This window comes from Phoxinus phoxinus (assembly GCF_949152265.1).
Source record: "Phoxinus phoxinus genome assembly, chromosome: 17".
Taxonomy (NCBI): Eukaryota; Metazoa; Chordata; class Actinopteri; order Cypriniformes; family Leuciscidae; genus Phoxinus; species Phoxinus phoxinus.
In genome coordinates this window covers 18,867,270-18,882,804 of record NC_136892.1, presented here as the reverse complement: position 1 = coordinate 18,882,804, position 15,535 = coordinate 18,867,270, and the positions used below count along the sequence as shown (strand labels likewise).

Here is a 15,535-nt window from a genome sequence, read left to right as displayed (position 1 = left end):
TTACCATCTTCTGTATGAAATTTTAAATGTGGGGGAAAACCCCCCAGAAATAACTTCTTAAAAAAATTGTCATGAACAAAAAATAGCGTGTTTGCCCACTATTTCAAGTAGAGTACATCTGTATCCAGAGCTGAACTACTACATTAATAAAAAATACACCCCCCCCCATTCAGATCTGAACAGATATATGGCACATGCACACACATACGTTTATTGATTTAGTGTGACAATATATTGTCTCAATACCTTTTAAAGACACCTTCACTCAAGCCTGAAAGCGAACAGAGCATATTCAACTAGCCAGGAGAGATCACAGAAGATTTAGATAAAAATGGATGAGATAAAGCAAAATGGTAAGTTTATTCCATTTATTTATCTGTGCCATCAACAATTATTTCATGAAGAAGGGATTATGTTATCAGTTTTTGTTAGTCTCTCCTTTACTACTCAAATTAATAATAATAAAAAAACGCTTTCTACCTAAAACTACCACTATATGTGCATTTCTGTTAATACATCCCTGGTGAAAAAAATAAAACATGCTAAGTATACTTGCAGCCAGACTAATTATCCGTATACTTCAAGTGTGTTAATGATTAGTTAACTTGAAGTGTGCTATTTTGAAACAACTCATTTTGTACTAAGTACTTTTGTTAGTATATTTGCAATGTACTATTGAAAAAGGGAATATATTTCAAATACAATAAAGTATACTTTTCTCACTAGGAATAGCATTTAACAAGCTGTATATTGAGCCACATAACTACATCTTAAATAGAGGCTCGAATTATATAATTAACTCGGGTTTTAAACATAAAAAATTTGTTGATCAATTAAATTAGTAATATGGATTATTTTATGCTGCCTTTATATCTATACCTAACCATTTCTGAAAATATTCTTAAGTATAGCAGACAAAATTGAGTTTTCAATTAATTTAACATGCATAAGACAAGTTTAAATATGCACATTTGCAGTGTGTATAAATAACAGGTAGTTTAACATGGAAACTAATGAAATAATGAAAATAATGAAACTTCTACAGTCCTTTACTAGCAGCATCGGCTGTTTCTTTAAATTAAACCCTCCTCTGTCATAATTCAATCACTTTACCTTTCCATTTCATAAACCCAGGTCATATAGACATAGCTGTCCTAGCTGATTATGTCCAAGTGAGAGCAGGTGGTTCACTTTATATGAAGAGGAAGTAGTAACTTTTCAAATTTCCTTTTACAGTTTCAGGTGACTGTATGAAGAGGAGTCATTTGAACTTCAAATGATGTAACAAAAAAAAAAAAAAAAGCCTAAGATGTGAGATTACCAAGCCATGATCCTTTAAACCTTTTTTAAACAAGTCGTGTTAAAACTATAAAGCTATTGTCCCTCTCGCCAAAAGAAGATACCTCAATTGGTTCTGGACTACAAGAGGCAGGTTTTTTTTGATTGATACAATCGAGGGCGACCCAAGCCGAGAGTGATCATGGATCTCCATAACACAACATACACATCTATTCAAGCCAACTGCACGGTGGACACCAGCTACCGTTTCACCTACTACAAGATCTCCTACAGCGTAATCTTCATATTCGGTGTAGTCAGCAATGCCACAGCGCTATGCCGTTTCTGCCGCATGCCTCGAACGTTCACCAGCACCGCTGTCTACATGGCCAACCTGGCTGCTGCGGACATTTTCTTTGTGATCTCCCTCCCCCTGCGTATCTATTATTACCACAACAAAGCCGCCACCTCCAACCGCACCAGCGACTGGTCTCCAGGAGGTGCTTTCTGTCAAGTGACCTTCACGTTGAAGTACATCAGTCTATATGGAGGAATCTTCTTCCTGGTTTGTATTGGAGTAGACCGCTACTTTGCTGTGGTTAACCCTCTACTTCAGCACCTGAGGAAAGTCCGTACTGCCCGCATGCTCAGCGCCGGGATCTGGTGCCTGGTCCTAGCCCTCAGCCTCGCTCTACCATTCCTGCATTCGGCAGCATCCCGACGGCACAAGTCGTGCCTTATGGATCCTTCTTCCAAACGCCACCGTACTATTATTTTAGCTGCTCTCAGCCTGGTGCAAATGGCCTACTTGCTGCCCGCACTGCTCCTGCTGTTCAGCTACTGCAGTATACTGCGCGTGCTCCACAGGCTGCCTCACCGCAGGAAGATCAGGCACCAACGCACACTCACCGTCATCTACTGGGTCCTGGTGGTCTTTTTCCTTTGCTTCACCCCTTACCACCTCAATCTACTGGGTTACACTCTCACACAGGTGGGCCTTGTGCACAGCTGTGGACTTGCTCAAGTCACTAAAGCTCTCCATCCGGTAGTGCTCTCGCTGGCCAGCACCAATTGCTGCCTAAACCCCCTCATTTACTACTTTTCCAGTAGCCTGGTGCACAAAGAGCCAACTGGCAGTAGAGGAAGTGCTAGTCAATGAGGTGTTTGCTCAGCAATATAACTAGTTGCTAAAATAAGCTGAATGCTTGCTAAACAGATGATTCAGTGACTGAGTGGATGAAACCATCAACATGAATGGCAGCAGACAGTTACTCACCGCTCTCCACGCAAGGCTCTCCATGATAACATGTTCGCACTGCTCCAGGTGCTTCATCATGTCGTGCTTCAGGGTGGGCTCGGCTTTGATGAAGCTCTCGATCACCTTGTAGAAGTCAAAAGCAGGCAGCTGGAAGACGTCCAAGATCCAGGGGAAGCACAGATCAGTTTCAATGGAATCGCTGGCCCCTGAGCTGCAACCAAAACCTCCATTCTTCAAAGAGTTTCCTGGAAAAGGAAACAACATGTGTGGTTAATGTATTCCAGCTAATTCGGTCTTAAATGCAATTTACCAACAGAAACTAAAAGGGTGACTGGGTAACAAAAAAAAAGGTATGCCAAAAAATACTAACCAACATAAGTTGCCATAACAACTTCCAGGGCACATGCAAGCAATGAGGTATGAAATGCTGCATTGTTGAGAAGTTTACTAAAAAAAGGAAGTAACATGATTAATTGTCAGTGTACATTTCATAGATTTATGACCATAATGATCTGATAAATGACAGTTAATGATCTGAGAAGAAAATCTCATTGTTTTTACCTGAAATTCTGCACTGATAATCTCTTCTCCTCCTAAAAATACAGCACACGTGGCCATAATATTTTTTTTTTTATGAAACGCATGTAAATGAAAGCATGTCAAATGTATTTTAGGTTTCTATAAGGCTTACCGATTTAAGCATTGACTCCATGACTTTGTAGTAGAGCTGGGCACCAAGATTAAACCGCTGAAAACACACACACAAAAAAAACTTTGCCCTTTTGTTGTAAATAACCTACACTACCGAGCAAAAGTTTGTGGTCTGTATGATTTTTTTGTTTTTGAAAAATCTTGTATGCTCACCAAGGCTGCATTTATTTGTTCAAAAATAGAGAAAAAAAAACTGTAAAATTATTATAAATGATTAAAATAATGGTTTTCTATTTAAATGTATATTAAAAAGTAATGTAATCCTGTGATGGCAAAGCTGAATATTTTTGCATCATTACTCCAGTCTTCAGTGTCACATGATCCTTCAAAAATCATTCTATGTTGAATCAGTGCTCAAGAAACATGTTTTATTATCAACAATGTTGAAAATGGTTGTGCTGCTTAATTATTTTTGTGGAAACCATAAAAAAAAATCTTACTGACCCCAAACAGTAGTGAATTTCTGAAAGTTGCAATAAATATAGCACTTGTCTAATCAATTACTGTTATATAGGGAGTCATTTATGGATTCACAAACATTGAAATTATACTTTAATTCGCTCTAAGCTGCAATCTGGAATTGTACATGCTTCAAATGAATCAGGTATACAATGAATAAGAAATGAAAAAAGGCCTGATATTATCTGATTCAAATAAGACAAATCTGCAGCCTTATCAGAATGATGGCAATAAATGTAAAAAAATTAAAAATTAAATAATAGCTGGCAGTACCTTTCTCCCCAGTCCCTCACAGTGCTGGCCCACAGCCTGTGCAAACCTCTGGATGAAGACCTGGCCCAGCTCCTCAACCCTCTTTCTGATCTCTTCCGATGGGTCAACAGTGCAGTTCTGACAAACACATTTCAAATAAAGCATATGACATATTACTTTGTTTCTGTGTAATTTAAATCCAGCTATCCTGTATAGGAAACAGATGTTGTTGTTTTAAAAAAAAGGAAATACCTTGTAATAGGCTAGGAGATTGCTTGAGGGCTGGTCACTAGCTGAGGTGAGATCAACCCTGAGCTGCTGTATGGAGTTCATTGCAGCCCTGGAGAAACAAAACTGGGGAAAATGAGTGAAGTGTGGCAAGACCGGACAAACCTCTGTTATGTAAGGGTTTCTTTCGGTGAAACGTCTTACACCCAAAGAATTTCCCTTAAGTATCTATTTTTCGATAAGTGTTGCATAAAGCCCCTTAAGTGTCACTTTCCCAAGTATAACATAAGGTTTGGAAAACTTCACCTTAAGTGTTACACAGAGCGAGCAGGTTCAATCCATGTCTTCTAACGAGACGTGATCGGCCGCTTTATATAATAAACAAATTTTAATTAAGACGTTTTCACATATAAACAAAACACATTTTATATGGTTAATGAAAGCTCAAACGCGTGTGAACGTGTGTGAACAAATCTCATTGGTTCTTGCACGCATGTATGATCTTCCGAAACAGCCTGAATCATATGGATTATTTTTATGTATTTCCATAAATGGACAGAAATGATAAGCGAATATTAAAAAACATATTTATTTGTTTCTAAAGATGAATGAAAGACTTATGGGTTGAGAACGACATGAGGGCGAGTATGATGACATAATTGAGTTTCTGTCTCATCTGGTCTTTCTCTTTCATATTTGTTTTGTTTTGTTTTCCTTATCGATGTTATGCTGTTTTCTGTGAAACCGCTATCTGTATTAACAAATAACATGTCCATGGCAGCAATAAAATTCTATAACGGAAAAACCTGAGTCGCTGTCGTGAAACAGACCGGTTTCCGTTACCTAAGAGAACCGTTTATATGCAGGGATTATATGCAACACCCTTAAGTCATTCCCTTAACTGAGGGGAAAATCATGCCTTAAGTCTCATACTTAAGGTGCTTTATGCAACCGGGCACAGAGCTTTAGGGGCTTTATGCAACCGGGCACAGAGCTTTAGGGGCCATGTGAAAACACCAGAACCAGATCTCAGAGGGAATCCCATCATGTGATGTTAGGCATAAGCGTAGAGCATTATAAAACTGCTGGGTGCACATAATACCATACAAATGACTGTGACCCTAATTTCTAGTGAGAAAATTCCCAAGCTGCTTTTCTTCAAGAAAGGTTTAGGATCTTTCAGAAATCGTTCTAATATGCTGATTTGGTGCTCAAAAAGCATTTATTTTATTATAAGATTTTTTGCTTAATAGCAAGTTCTAAAGAACAGCATATATTTGAAATATAAATCTTTAGCATTTCTTAAATTTGTCTCTTTCATGTTTTGGGTACTGAAGGAGCACAGTCGCACCTGATTGGGGTCTGTGGAACTGGAATTACAACATCCTCTCCAGGAAAATTCTTTCTTGGAGTCACTTCCACCTTTGACCTATGAGGAATATTGACATTAAAAAAAAACATATGTAGCTGTCTGCAAAAATGTCTAACAACATTTTAATTTGATGAAACTCACACTTCTATTTCGTTGGGGGAAAGAGTTTCATCATCAACTAAGAACAACCTGGCATCAAAGTCCTTGTTTTTGTGGTACAGCTCTTCATATTGCTTGGAAAGTGTTTCCATCTATAATAAAAATAATACAGATGGCCACAAGGATTACTTTAATTCAAAATTGTATTGTATGTCCTTCTTATACCCGTTACTTTATTGCAAATAATCAGAGCTGAACCTGCAATTACATTCCTAATTATCACTATGCAAACAAAGAGTCCATAAAACAGTGTACATAGTCCAACATATTACAAGCTATGAAATACAATACAGGCAAGTACAAATTCATAGTACAAGGTGGGAAGCACCCGATGGGGATTTGATTAGTCATTTGAACACTCTGTATAGCTCTCAAAAGCAGAAGTTGCGTTTTTAAACCATTTTCCATGGGCTATTACTCACAGGAGGAAGCCCTTGGAGTCCTGACAGACCCACAGAGTCCAGGAACGCACAGAAAGTGGTCTGGTACACGTTTTTCACCTGCAGACAATAACATGACCTCTGGTTAGAAGAAAGAAAAAGCTTCACCATGCATATGATGAGCTAATTTTCACATATGGTCAAGTTTGCAATGAAAAGGGTTTTTAAACACAGACTCATGTTGTGTTTCTGAGATATAAACTGAATGTAAACTTAGTTGCAGTGTTGGGGCATTAATAATCAGATTTTATTTTTTTTAAGTAATGCATTTCTCTTACATTTACAACAAAATATCTGAGTTGCTTTTTCAAATAAATAAGCCCAACCCAGCCCAGATGAGAAAAAGTAATGCAAAAGTTATGTAATGCATTATTTTCGCATGTACAAATGAAATTAGTTACTTTTTAGAGGGTAACGCAATTTTTGTAATGCATTACATTTAAAACGAACTTTCCCCAACAAGCTGTATTTGAAAGCTTGCAATGGTTAATGGGACTGTCTAAATGAGAACCAACCTCATCCACACTGCAATCGCCCTCCTTGCACAGTGTCTCTAGCAACTGCATGTCCATCTCCAGAGGACGGGGTTTGGTTTTGCCCTGATTACGTCGGGATGCCCTGGTCGGAGGACTCAAGGTGGATGAACTAACCGCTGACTCTGGAATTAAAATATGAGAATAAGATAATTTTGCCAAAAACAGCCTCAAAATACATGTAATTCCAAGAAGATTCCAAGCATCACAGATTTAAATTGACCACATTCACATAGCAAAATCAAAACTAAAAAGATTCTGTTATTGTACTAAATCCTGCAACAAACAACGGGAAACACGGAGAACAATTATTTGTATATGCCAAAGTCTGTGGGGGAAAAGGGTTGTTTGCTGGTTTCTCATGAAGTTCTTTAGTGTGTCATTCATAATATTTTCTCTCATTAACCTAAAATGTAATTTAAAGCATTTGGCCCTGCTGCCTAGGAGCAGTGGAATGCGAGGAAAACTCACTGTAGGGGGATTGAAGGAGAGAAGGAGTGAAACGCTTGGTGAAGAACTCCAGAACACACAGCAGCAACTGGAAGGCTATCACAAGGTCATCCTCCATCTGCAGAGATGTTCCTTTACAGGGAACATGACACAAAAACAAGTGACAATGTGGGCATGTGGATACGCTGTCCATGAGTCATGGCGCATATAATCCATAGAGAAGATAGGGGAAAACTTCACTCACTATAAACAAGGCTAATTTCTTACATGGACGAAAATACCAGATGTGACAAACATTTATCTGTGCAATTTTTCCTTATGACTCACCCTTGGCCAAGAGGAACATGGTCCAACTGCTTTCCCAAAGCTCTTTTCTCCTTGAAGGAAACAGGCATGGGACAGTAAGATCACTATTGTTTAATGGAACAACAATAAATATTATTTTGGAACTACAGCTGGGCAAACAGCTCAGACTGAAACAGGATTTCTACTCACTTTTCTTTGTCAGGCTCTGCGAAGATTTTTTCAAAAGTCCTGGAAGAAAATTTAAGATGTACTTTATTAATCTCAGGATACTTATACCTTTATTGCACTAAAGGTGCACCAAAATGGCAAAAAAGTACTACTAAAAATGATATAAAATATTATTAATAATTTGTATTTTTAAAGCCACTTTAAACAAAGAGAGAGAAAAAAGACCAAACATGTTAAATTTTTAACATCCAATAAAGTGAACTGAAGGCAGAACAAATGAAAGAACTTAAAACAACAACATTAATAATACTAATATTAAAATGTGTTTAAACAAATGCTACAGCCAATTTAGAAAAATCTTTTTTTCAGCACTGTGTACCTAGATTTTCCTGGTTTTGATCATGAATTTTCATTTTGGTGTATCATTAACACTTACTGTGCGTTAAATATAAACACAACCAAAAACCAAACCCAAATATGATGTCAACCAGTTTATCGACTGTTATAGACACAAATGTGAAGACTTTATGATGCAGTGAGGAGGCTGCACAAATAACCAGTGTCTGTTGGCACGTGGCACTCGAAACACAAAAACAAGGCACTACCCAGCTTAATCAGACTTATATACGACCATTATGTGACCCTGGATTACAAAATCAGTCACAAGTCGCACGGGTATATTTGTGGCAATAGCCAACAATACATTGTATGGGTCAAAATTATTGATTTTTCCTTTATGCCAAAAATCATTAGGATATTAAGTAAAGATCATGTTCCATTAAGATATTTAGTAAATTTCCTACTGTAAATATATAAAACATTTGTTTTTGTGAGTGAATGCAGCACAATCGCGAACATAAATGGACAACTTTAAAGGGCACCTGTTGTGCCCCTTTTCACAAGATGTAAAATAAGTCTCTGATGTCCCCAGAGTGTGTATGTGAAATTTTAGCTCAAAATACCCAACATATAATTTTTTTACAGCATGTTTAAATTGTCACTTTTTGGGGCTGAGAAAAACATGCGCGCACAAAATTTAGTGTGTGTCCCTTTAAATGCAAATGTACTGCTGCTGACAGCACAGAGGGCGGAGCCTCACGAGCTTGGACTGTCTCAGGACAATCTCATCTCACAGAATGACAATATCAAAACAGAAACTCCCAGTAGCGGTGTTCATTTAGACCCGGAGTCAGACAATATTCCCCACAGAGCCAGAGAATATCTACTTTATGGAGATAGAACAGGTATAGTTTGGTTCAATTACTTTTTTTTTTTTTTTTTTTTTTTTTTTTCATCTTGCTTTTATCCACTATTAATACAAGCCTGCTGTAGGGGACCGCGTCAGTAAAAATATACTGAGTTTAAATTAAGTTTATTGTGGGCTACATCACACAAAAGATGAAGTGTCAGTTTTACTCCAGAAACTCACTGTAAGAGCTGAATAAACACAGTATAAGTAGTGCGCAATAAAGTCTTATCCACAAACTCTCTCCCGTGCATTAACATCAACATACACATTACACAATTACACTTGTTACAACAGTAAACAAATATATACACACCTTTTCAGGGGGTGCTTTATATCCGTAAAACAATTCCTATGAATTTGTAATAAAGTGCGTGCTCTACCTTTCATTACTTCCGTGACCACTATCAAACCAGAGACTATAAGCTAGATCATGAACGGTTGGTACAGACCCATCCTCGAGTCACAACGAGAGTAAATGACAACTGCTATGTTCATTCTGATAACAAAACACCTTAATCGCTTAGGAGACATTCTTGTCTACAGTACAGCTGCTCCGGCGTGGAAACAATGTTGGACTGCGTTTAGCTCACTCAGGGCGAGTCTACGCTAAAACGGCAGTGTCAGTCAACAGTCGTGGGAGGGGCTTGTGCAAAAGTACGTCACATTTCCCAGAATCTGAAAACGGCTAGTACTGAGACACAGCTTATGATTTATGGGGATTAAAAAAAAGCACTGGGTGGATTTTTAGCATTATAGGGTGGTTGTATACACACAGTCCCCAACACACATTTGTTCAAACACCATGTAAAAAATGTTTTGCACCCTCAGATTCCAGGCAATAGGATATTGTCTTATCCTAACAAACCATACATCAAAATGGAAAGCTTATTTATTCAGCTTTCAGATGATGTATAACCTCAATTTTAAAAAAAATGACCCATGTGACTGGTTTTGTGGTCAGGAAAAAAAACAGACTGAAATGAGGCCAGCTGGCTCTGATAGAAAGGCAGATAATTCAGAGAACAGGTCTTTCCCACACCCAGACGGCTGCTGCCACCTTCAGGTTTAGAAATGACATGTACGAATGTTTCAAAGGTTTTTTACCATTCAAATAGACAACATAATGAAACAAGTCTTAATGCAAATCATGCAACATAAAAGCTTGAGCAATTACTGAAGACAAAAACAGAAAAACGTTTTAACGGAGTGATGCACAACAGGTTTCATCTCAGCAGTGACTGGAGATGAGTCACACGTTCTTTAAATAAAATGCAACGCAGGCACTATCTAAATAAAGTGAGATGCTGAGGGAAGGGCGAGCACACCCTGAGGCATGCCCTAACATCACCCGGTAGTAGCTGTTCAGTGTAAAACTTATATCTGTAAACATTCAGGGATAGTTCTGTTTCCCTCTTAGATTTGAATCTCAGACACTGTATTGAAATGTTTGAACACTGTGTTGTTTGAAAGAAAATGATGGTGCTTTCACACCTGCCTCATTTAGTTCGGTTGAATCACACGTTGCCCCCCTTGGTGCGGTTCGTTTGGGCAGGTGTGAATGCAGCAATCGCACTCGGGTGCGCACCAAAAGCGGACCAAAGCGAGGAGGTCTCGGTATGCTTTTAAACGAACACTGGAGCGGTTCGTTTGTGGTGAGAACGTGATCCGACCTCGAACAGATCCAACTGCCAAAGAACTCCACATTTTTGGACTAAACCAGCTGCGCTGTGCATTATGTCACTGTTTAGCAACATTAATGCACGTCTCCTCCTTAAGTGACTCGCATTAAAACATTATTTTCAAGCCGCATCCTCGCTTCATTCTCAAATGTTATTGTTTGCCTAAAGTGGTGTAGAACTATATAGTAAACTATGACCAGGGATACAATCAGCCCATGCAGTCGTCTCTCCATAGTAAAAAGAGGCGCGTTGTCTGCCGGATTTTCCTCCTCTTTGTTTACTTCCAAGAGTTGGAATTTCCCCGCACGTTAATTCTGACCAATCGAAATGCAGTTATGGAAATACGTTCAAGACACATCTGGCCAACGAGTGATGTGGATGTTGTCACGTGACTGCATTTTGGTTCGTTTCATCAACTCATCAACTGATTCTGACCAGAGCAATTAGTGTGGTGTGAAAAGGAACCAAAACGCCTGAAAAATGCTACTAAGTATTATTTTTCGCCCCTTGGTCCAGACCAAATGAACCGAACTACAGATGTGAAAGCACCCTTAGGTAACACTTTATTTCGATGGTCCACTTTAGACATTCTGCTAACTACAAGTAACGTTGCAACTACAACAAGTTATTCTACTAACCCAACAGTCTACTAACAGTATAATACTACTCTAATGAGAGTTAGTTCACAAGTGGTTGCAATGTTACTTGTAGTTAGTAGAGTGTCTAAAGTAAACCATCGAAATAAAGTGTAACAAAAATTTATACTTTTCTTCAGCAAGGACACATTAAACTGACCAAAAGTAAAGACATTTACTTTGTTCCAAAATACAAAATTTCACTTGTTCTTTTAAACTTTCTATGCATCAAAGAACCCTGAAAATGTTATAATGGTTTTACCGGTGTATTAAGTAGCACAATGGTTCAACATTGCTAAACTAATAATAAATTATAATGATGCTTAAAATTCAGCTCTGCCATCACAGGAAAACATTTTAAGATTTATTAAATTTGAAAACAGCTTTAAATGGAACTAATTTTTCATAATGTGATATTTGTACTGTATTTTACAGCCTTGGTGAGCATAAAAGACCTCTAACCCCAAGTTATTAGCAGATCTTGGAACTAAACTGAGGAACTGTGACCAGTTTGATCAACAAAATGTCAACACATTGTGAAATTAATCATATATTCGTCATACATCACTACGGCAAATTCAAAACTAAACTGTACAACACTTACTTCACAAATCTTTGGTAGAGGGCAAAGGCCACATCATATTTCTTCTCCAGTCGTGTCACAGCAGTGTTCACTTTAGGGCTTATTGTGTCCACATTTACATCCATCTTCCTCACAAGGCTGATGAACTGCTTCACACTGCAAAGGAACGGCATATTCATGTGATCAGCTAAAGACAATAAAGAAGGAATACCTGACCCACAACAGCCACCCCGTCCCCCTATCAACTATAAAGCGCTTATTACTATAAAAAGTGGTATTGTACAGTAGAATTAATTTTTATTTATTTAATAATATAATAATTGAATACATTATAATACAATATGTTATAATAAAATAATTAACAACTGCTATATTATCATGTTATTACCATTATTATTTTATTTTTAATTTCATTTTACAGAACAACAGTACTATTACAATACTAAAATTTATGGTTGCCTACTTGCCTTAATTTTTTTGCTTTCAAATGTTAAACATTGAGTGAGGGTTTACTCTGAAACATGCAGCGTGTCAGACTATGTATTTTTATAATTACATCAGAACTGTTGCGATTTGATGATCGCACTAAGCCATATCACATTCTCACAACCATGCATTGTCAAAATTCATAAAAAAAGAGTTACCGGGCAACAGGCGAGTAACATCGATTCATTGCCGATTTTTACTTGTCTTTGACACTTTGAACCCCCTGGCTAACATGCTACGGGTGTCTTGCAAATGGCGCTGCGAGCTTGCGCAGTGTTGTTAGAAGCAATCCGTGCATGAAATAAATGTATTAGAAAAACTAACAGTTTGCAGTTTATTTATTAATAATTGTTTATGGCCATTTGGTGATTTCAATCATTATATATATATATAAAAAAAGTGTTTTTCTCAGATTAACGCAATTAATGAAGGTCATACTTTTATGGTCCTTGTTTTGTAAAAACAGAAATCTGTATAAATACGAAAAAATTCCACCCCTGCATATTAAAGTGTAGAACATACATTATTAAAACTTTATACTACAGGGCCGTTGAATGCATGAATCTGATTGGTTGACGAACGTTCTACGGTGTGCAATTATTTTCAGGGAACCGCGCGGCTAAAGTAGTTCCAGGCAGGTCTTGACCGCATTACAGTTCCATATCACTTCGCGCAGTTAACTGTAATAACGGGAAATAGGATACAATTCATAACAAGAAAACCCATGCAGCCCCATGCGCTTGATCTGCAATGTTCGATGTCTAACTTCACAATCAATGGAAACATGCAGTTTAATTTTAATAAATAAAGTATATAGTCCTATATATAATCAATAAACTGAATATAAATAAATTGATAGTCCTGCTGCACGGATTTTTTCGTAATTAGTGCAGAAAATATAACAAATAAATAATTATTGATAGGCCTATACTTGTTAAAAGGGCTTTGCGTTTCATTTATTAGGCTAGTCTACTGTCAATCGAAAAAAAGAATGAACGAATTAATTAAAACGAATTGAATTAAGAAATAAATAATAACATTGATGCACATGCTTCTCTCTCTCTCTCATAACTGCATTAATAACTGCATAAAGCCAGGGACACACTTACTGTAAGGCCGGTTATGAATGTAATTTGATAATTATGACTGATCATGCACGTGTTTTCAGCGCGTTCAGTCTGTGTTCACAGCGGTGTTTAAAATCTACTGCATTCACAGTCAGAGAATGTTTCTAGTCGTTAAGTGTGTCCCCAGCATTACTCTGCTATCAGTGGCTCAAACCTCCGTTACTAACTCTAAAATGATGTTTTGGAATTAGCGACGGAGCATGGGTTTAGATGCGCAAGGAATTACCGGTAGTTCTACATAACAAGAGCGTTTTAATGACAAAAACTTTACAAACGTCTTGAAATACATCATCTGAACAATATTTCGTGGTGTGGTAACTGTAGCTTCGCATCGTGACCGCATTACCACCTCGGGTGTGCATTATTTTTCAAATAATTCAACGGCCTGTCGTCAATTATTCCTTACTTAAAGGCAAAACCACACTTCGACAGAACAATTTGCTGATCCTATAGTATAGGACATTTCAAGAAGTCCGATAATCAGGACTTCTCCATGACATGTTAATTTGCCATACATACCTCAGTCCAACCACTTTTAGGAATTGTGTGAAGGTGAGGCTGATGCCTTCAAGCTCCATGCCAGCAATGAACAGACAAGCTCCCCACTGCTGTCTGTTGGAATACGCCATCTAGCATGGAAGACACATTTTTTGTGAATTGCACAATTAAAAAACAATACACAGTGGTAGTGCATATATCAGAAGAAAACATACATTTGCCTTTTCCATCGGCCTGATCTCCTTCTCCCAAATTCTCCACGCATGATCACAGACGAGATTTGTGGCATGGAGCTCCTCACTGAGAGACACGAATTCAGACTCCTTGTCCTTGTGTCTGGTAAAACACCACAGTTGACAGACATGAGTAAACACATTGCAATGAGATTTTGACACTATTGTGGGGAGGTCGCTCGCTATACTGGCGCTGCTGGTCAAACAACACTACGTAAAGACATAACTAACACCAAGTTGTCAGCTGTTTAGCCACCACATGAGCCCTAGTATTCATCAAAAAAGCATTACTAGTCAGTGATGTATACCAGATATAGTGATAATAGTCTATTATATATTATACTACAATAGACAATAGTATGTGTGGGTATATATGACATGTACACAACGACTTGAAGGAATGGAACATTTCATTTACACAATAATTACTTGAAATTTATTTTAAAAAATGAAATCAGATATTGTGTATCCCAAATGGCCAAATAAAGGCAGATACACTGATTACAAATCACCATAGTAGTTATAGGCTTATCTGTGGCATTTGTAATAATACCATAATAGGCGCAGTAAAATATTGGCTGCGTTGTAATTACCATGATATAACAAAGTAACTAAACTACTAAAAAAATGTAATCAAAAATATCCGCATTAACATAAAAAAAACCTGTAATTTGTAACAATGCTATCTACAGTTACAATAGTACAAAGAGGTTACATTATCATTAGAGTATGTCTAGTTTACTGAAGATGGTTGACTACTTTTATTCAGTCAGGCATCTTTATCAAATACTGTTGGTTGCTGGCTTCCTCTGTCACCGTAATCTACAGCTAAAGACGGCCAGTACTAATAATTCGTTGTGTTTATTATAGAGCCAGTCGCGCGGTGTCCTCACCGTTCAGGGCTCAGCACTGCGTTCTCGCTACTGTCCGGAGATTCGCTTTTCGTATTCCCTTTGAACTCTTTCTTCTGCGGGGTTCCGCTGCTGCGCTTCTTCGGCGGCATATCGATGGTCTCGTGATGGGGAGAGCGCGCTCACTCACAGCACGGCGGCTTTGGGGTTGTGTTTGTATTGTGGTTAGTGGTTGGATGTCGGAGCCTGAGAACACTTGTTTGTGTCCGCAACTCTCCACTATTTCCTCAACTACCCAAAACGCGGGAAAATTGATCGACGCAACGTCCGCCACTGTGGCGTCACGTCCGGTTCTTGCGCATAGTAAACAGTAACGAACGACCTGTAATGACAAATCTTTCTTTCTTTTTTAAAGATAGTTATCCAGTTTTACAGACAAGGCTTAAACCTAGTCCCAGACTAAAATGCATGTTTGAGCTGTAAGCTATACTTGGATTGACTTATCTTAAAATATGTCACTGCCATCAATGGTAATAAATACTTTGAAATTACGTGCCTAAAATGAATGGTGTTTCGTCCA

At 37.9% G+C, this 15,535-nt stretch overlaps 2 protein-coding genes across 2 annotated transcripts in view; one reads left to right on the top strand and one right to left on the bottom strand.

Annotated features, from left to right (window-relative positions):
* rb1 (retinoblastoma 1) overlaps positions 1 to 15,315 on the bottom strand; it is a 40,984-nt gene extending 25,669 nt beyond the window's left edge. Inside the window, exons 1-17 of the mRNA XM_079585441.1 lie at positions 14,998 to 15,315; positions 14,087 to 14,207; positions 13,893 to 14,002; positions 11,782 to 11,916; positions 7,636 to 7,674; positions 7,468 to 7,517; positions 7,162 to 7,272; positions 6,673 to 6,815; positions 6,140 to 6,217; positions 5,700 to 5,809; positions 5,538 to 5,615; positions 4,211 to 4,298; positions 3,980 to 4,096; positions 3,228 to 3,284; positions 3,098 to 3,129; positions 2,907 to 2,983; positions 2,555 to 2,781 (exon numbers count right to left, since the gene is read on the bottom strand). Of these exons, the coding sequence (XP_079441567.1) occupies positions 2,555 to 2,781; positions 2,907 to 2,983; positions 3,098 to 3,129; positions 3,228 to 3,284; positions 3,980 to 4,096; positions 4,211 to 4,298; positions 5,538 to 5,615; positions 5,700 to 5,809; positions 6,140 to 6,217; positions 6,673 to 6,815; positions 7,162 to 7,272; positions 7,468 to 7,517; positions 7,636 to 7,674; positions 11,782 to 11,916; positions 13,893 to 14,002; positions 14,087 to 14,207; positions 14,998 to 15,107 (1,683 nt within the window). The 5' untranslated portion in view covers positions 15,108 to 15,315. The remainder of the gene's footprint in view (positions 1 to 2,554; positions 2,782 to 2,906; positions 2,984 to 3,097; positions 3,130 to 3,227; positions 3,285 to 3,979; positions 4,097 to 4,210; positions 4,299 to 5,537; positions 5,616 to 5,699; positions 5,810 to 6,139; positions 6,218 to 6,672; positions 6,816 to 7,161; positions 7,273 to 7,467; positions 7,518 to 7,635; positions 7,675 to 11,781; positions 11,917 to 13,892; positions 14,003 to 14,086; positions 14,208 to 14,997) is intronic.
* LOC306985159 (lysophosphatidic acid receptor 6) lies at positions 1,481 to 2,437 on the top strand (the record flags this gene model as incomplete). Its single annotated transcript, XM_079587096.1, has 1 exon — positions 1,481 to 2,437. The coding sequence occupies one exon, from the start codon at positions 1,481 to 1,483 to the stop codon at positions 2,435 to 2,437; it is 957 nt and encodes a 318-aa protein (XP_079443222.1).
* Positions 15,316 to 15,535: the final 220 nt, after the last annotated feature.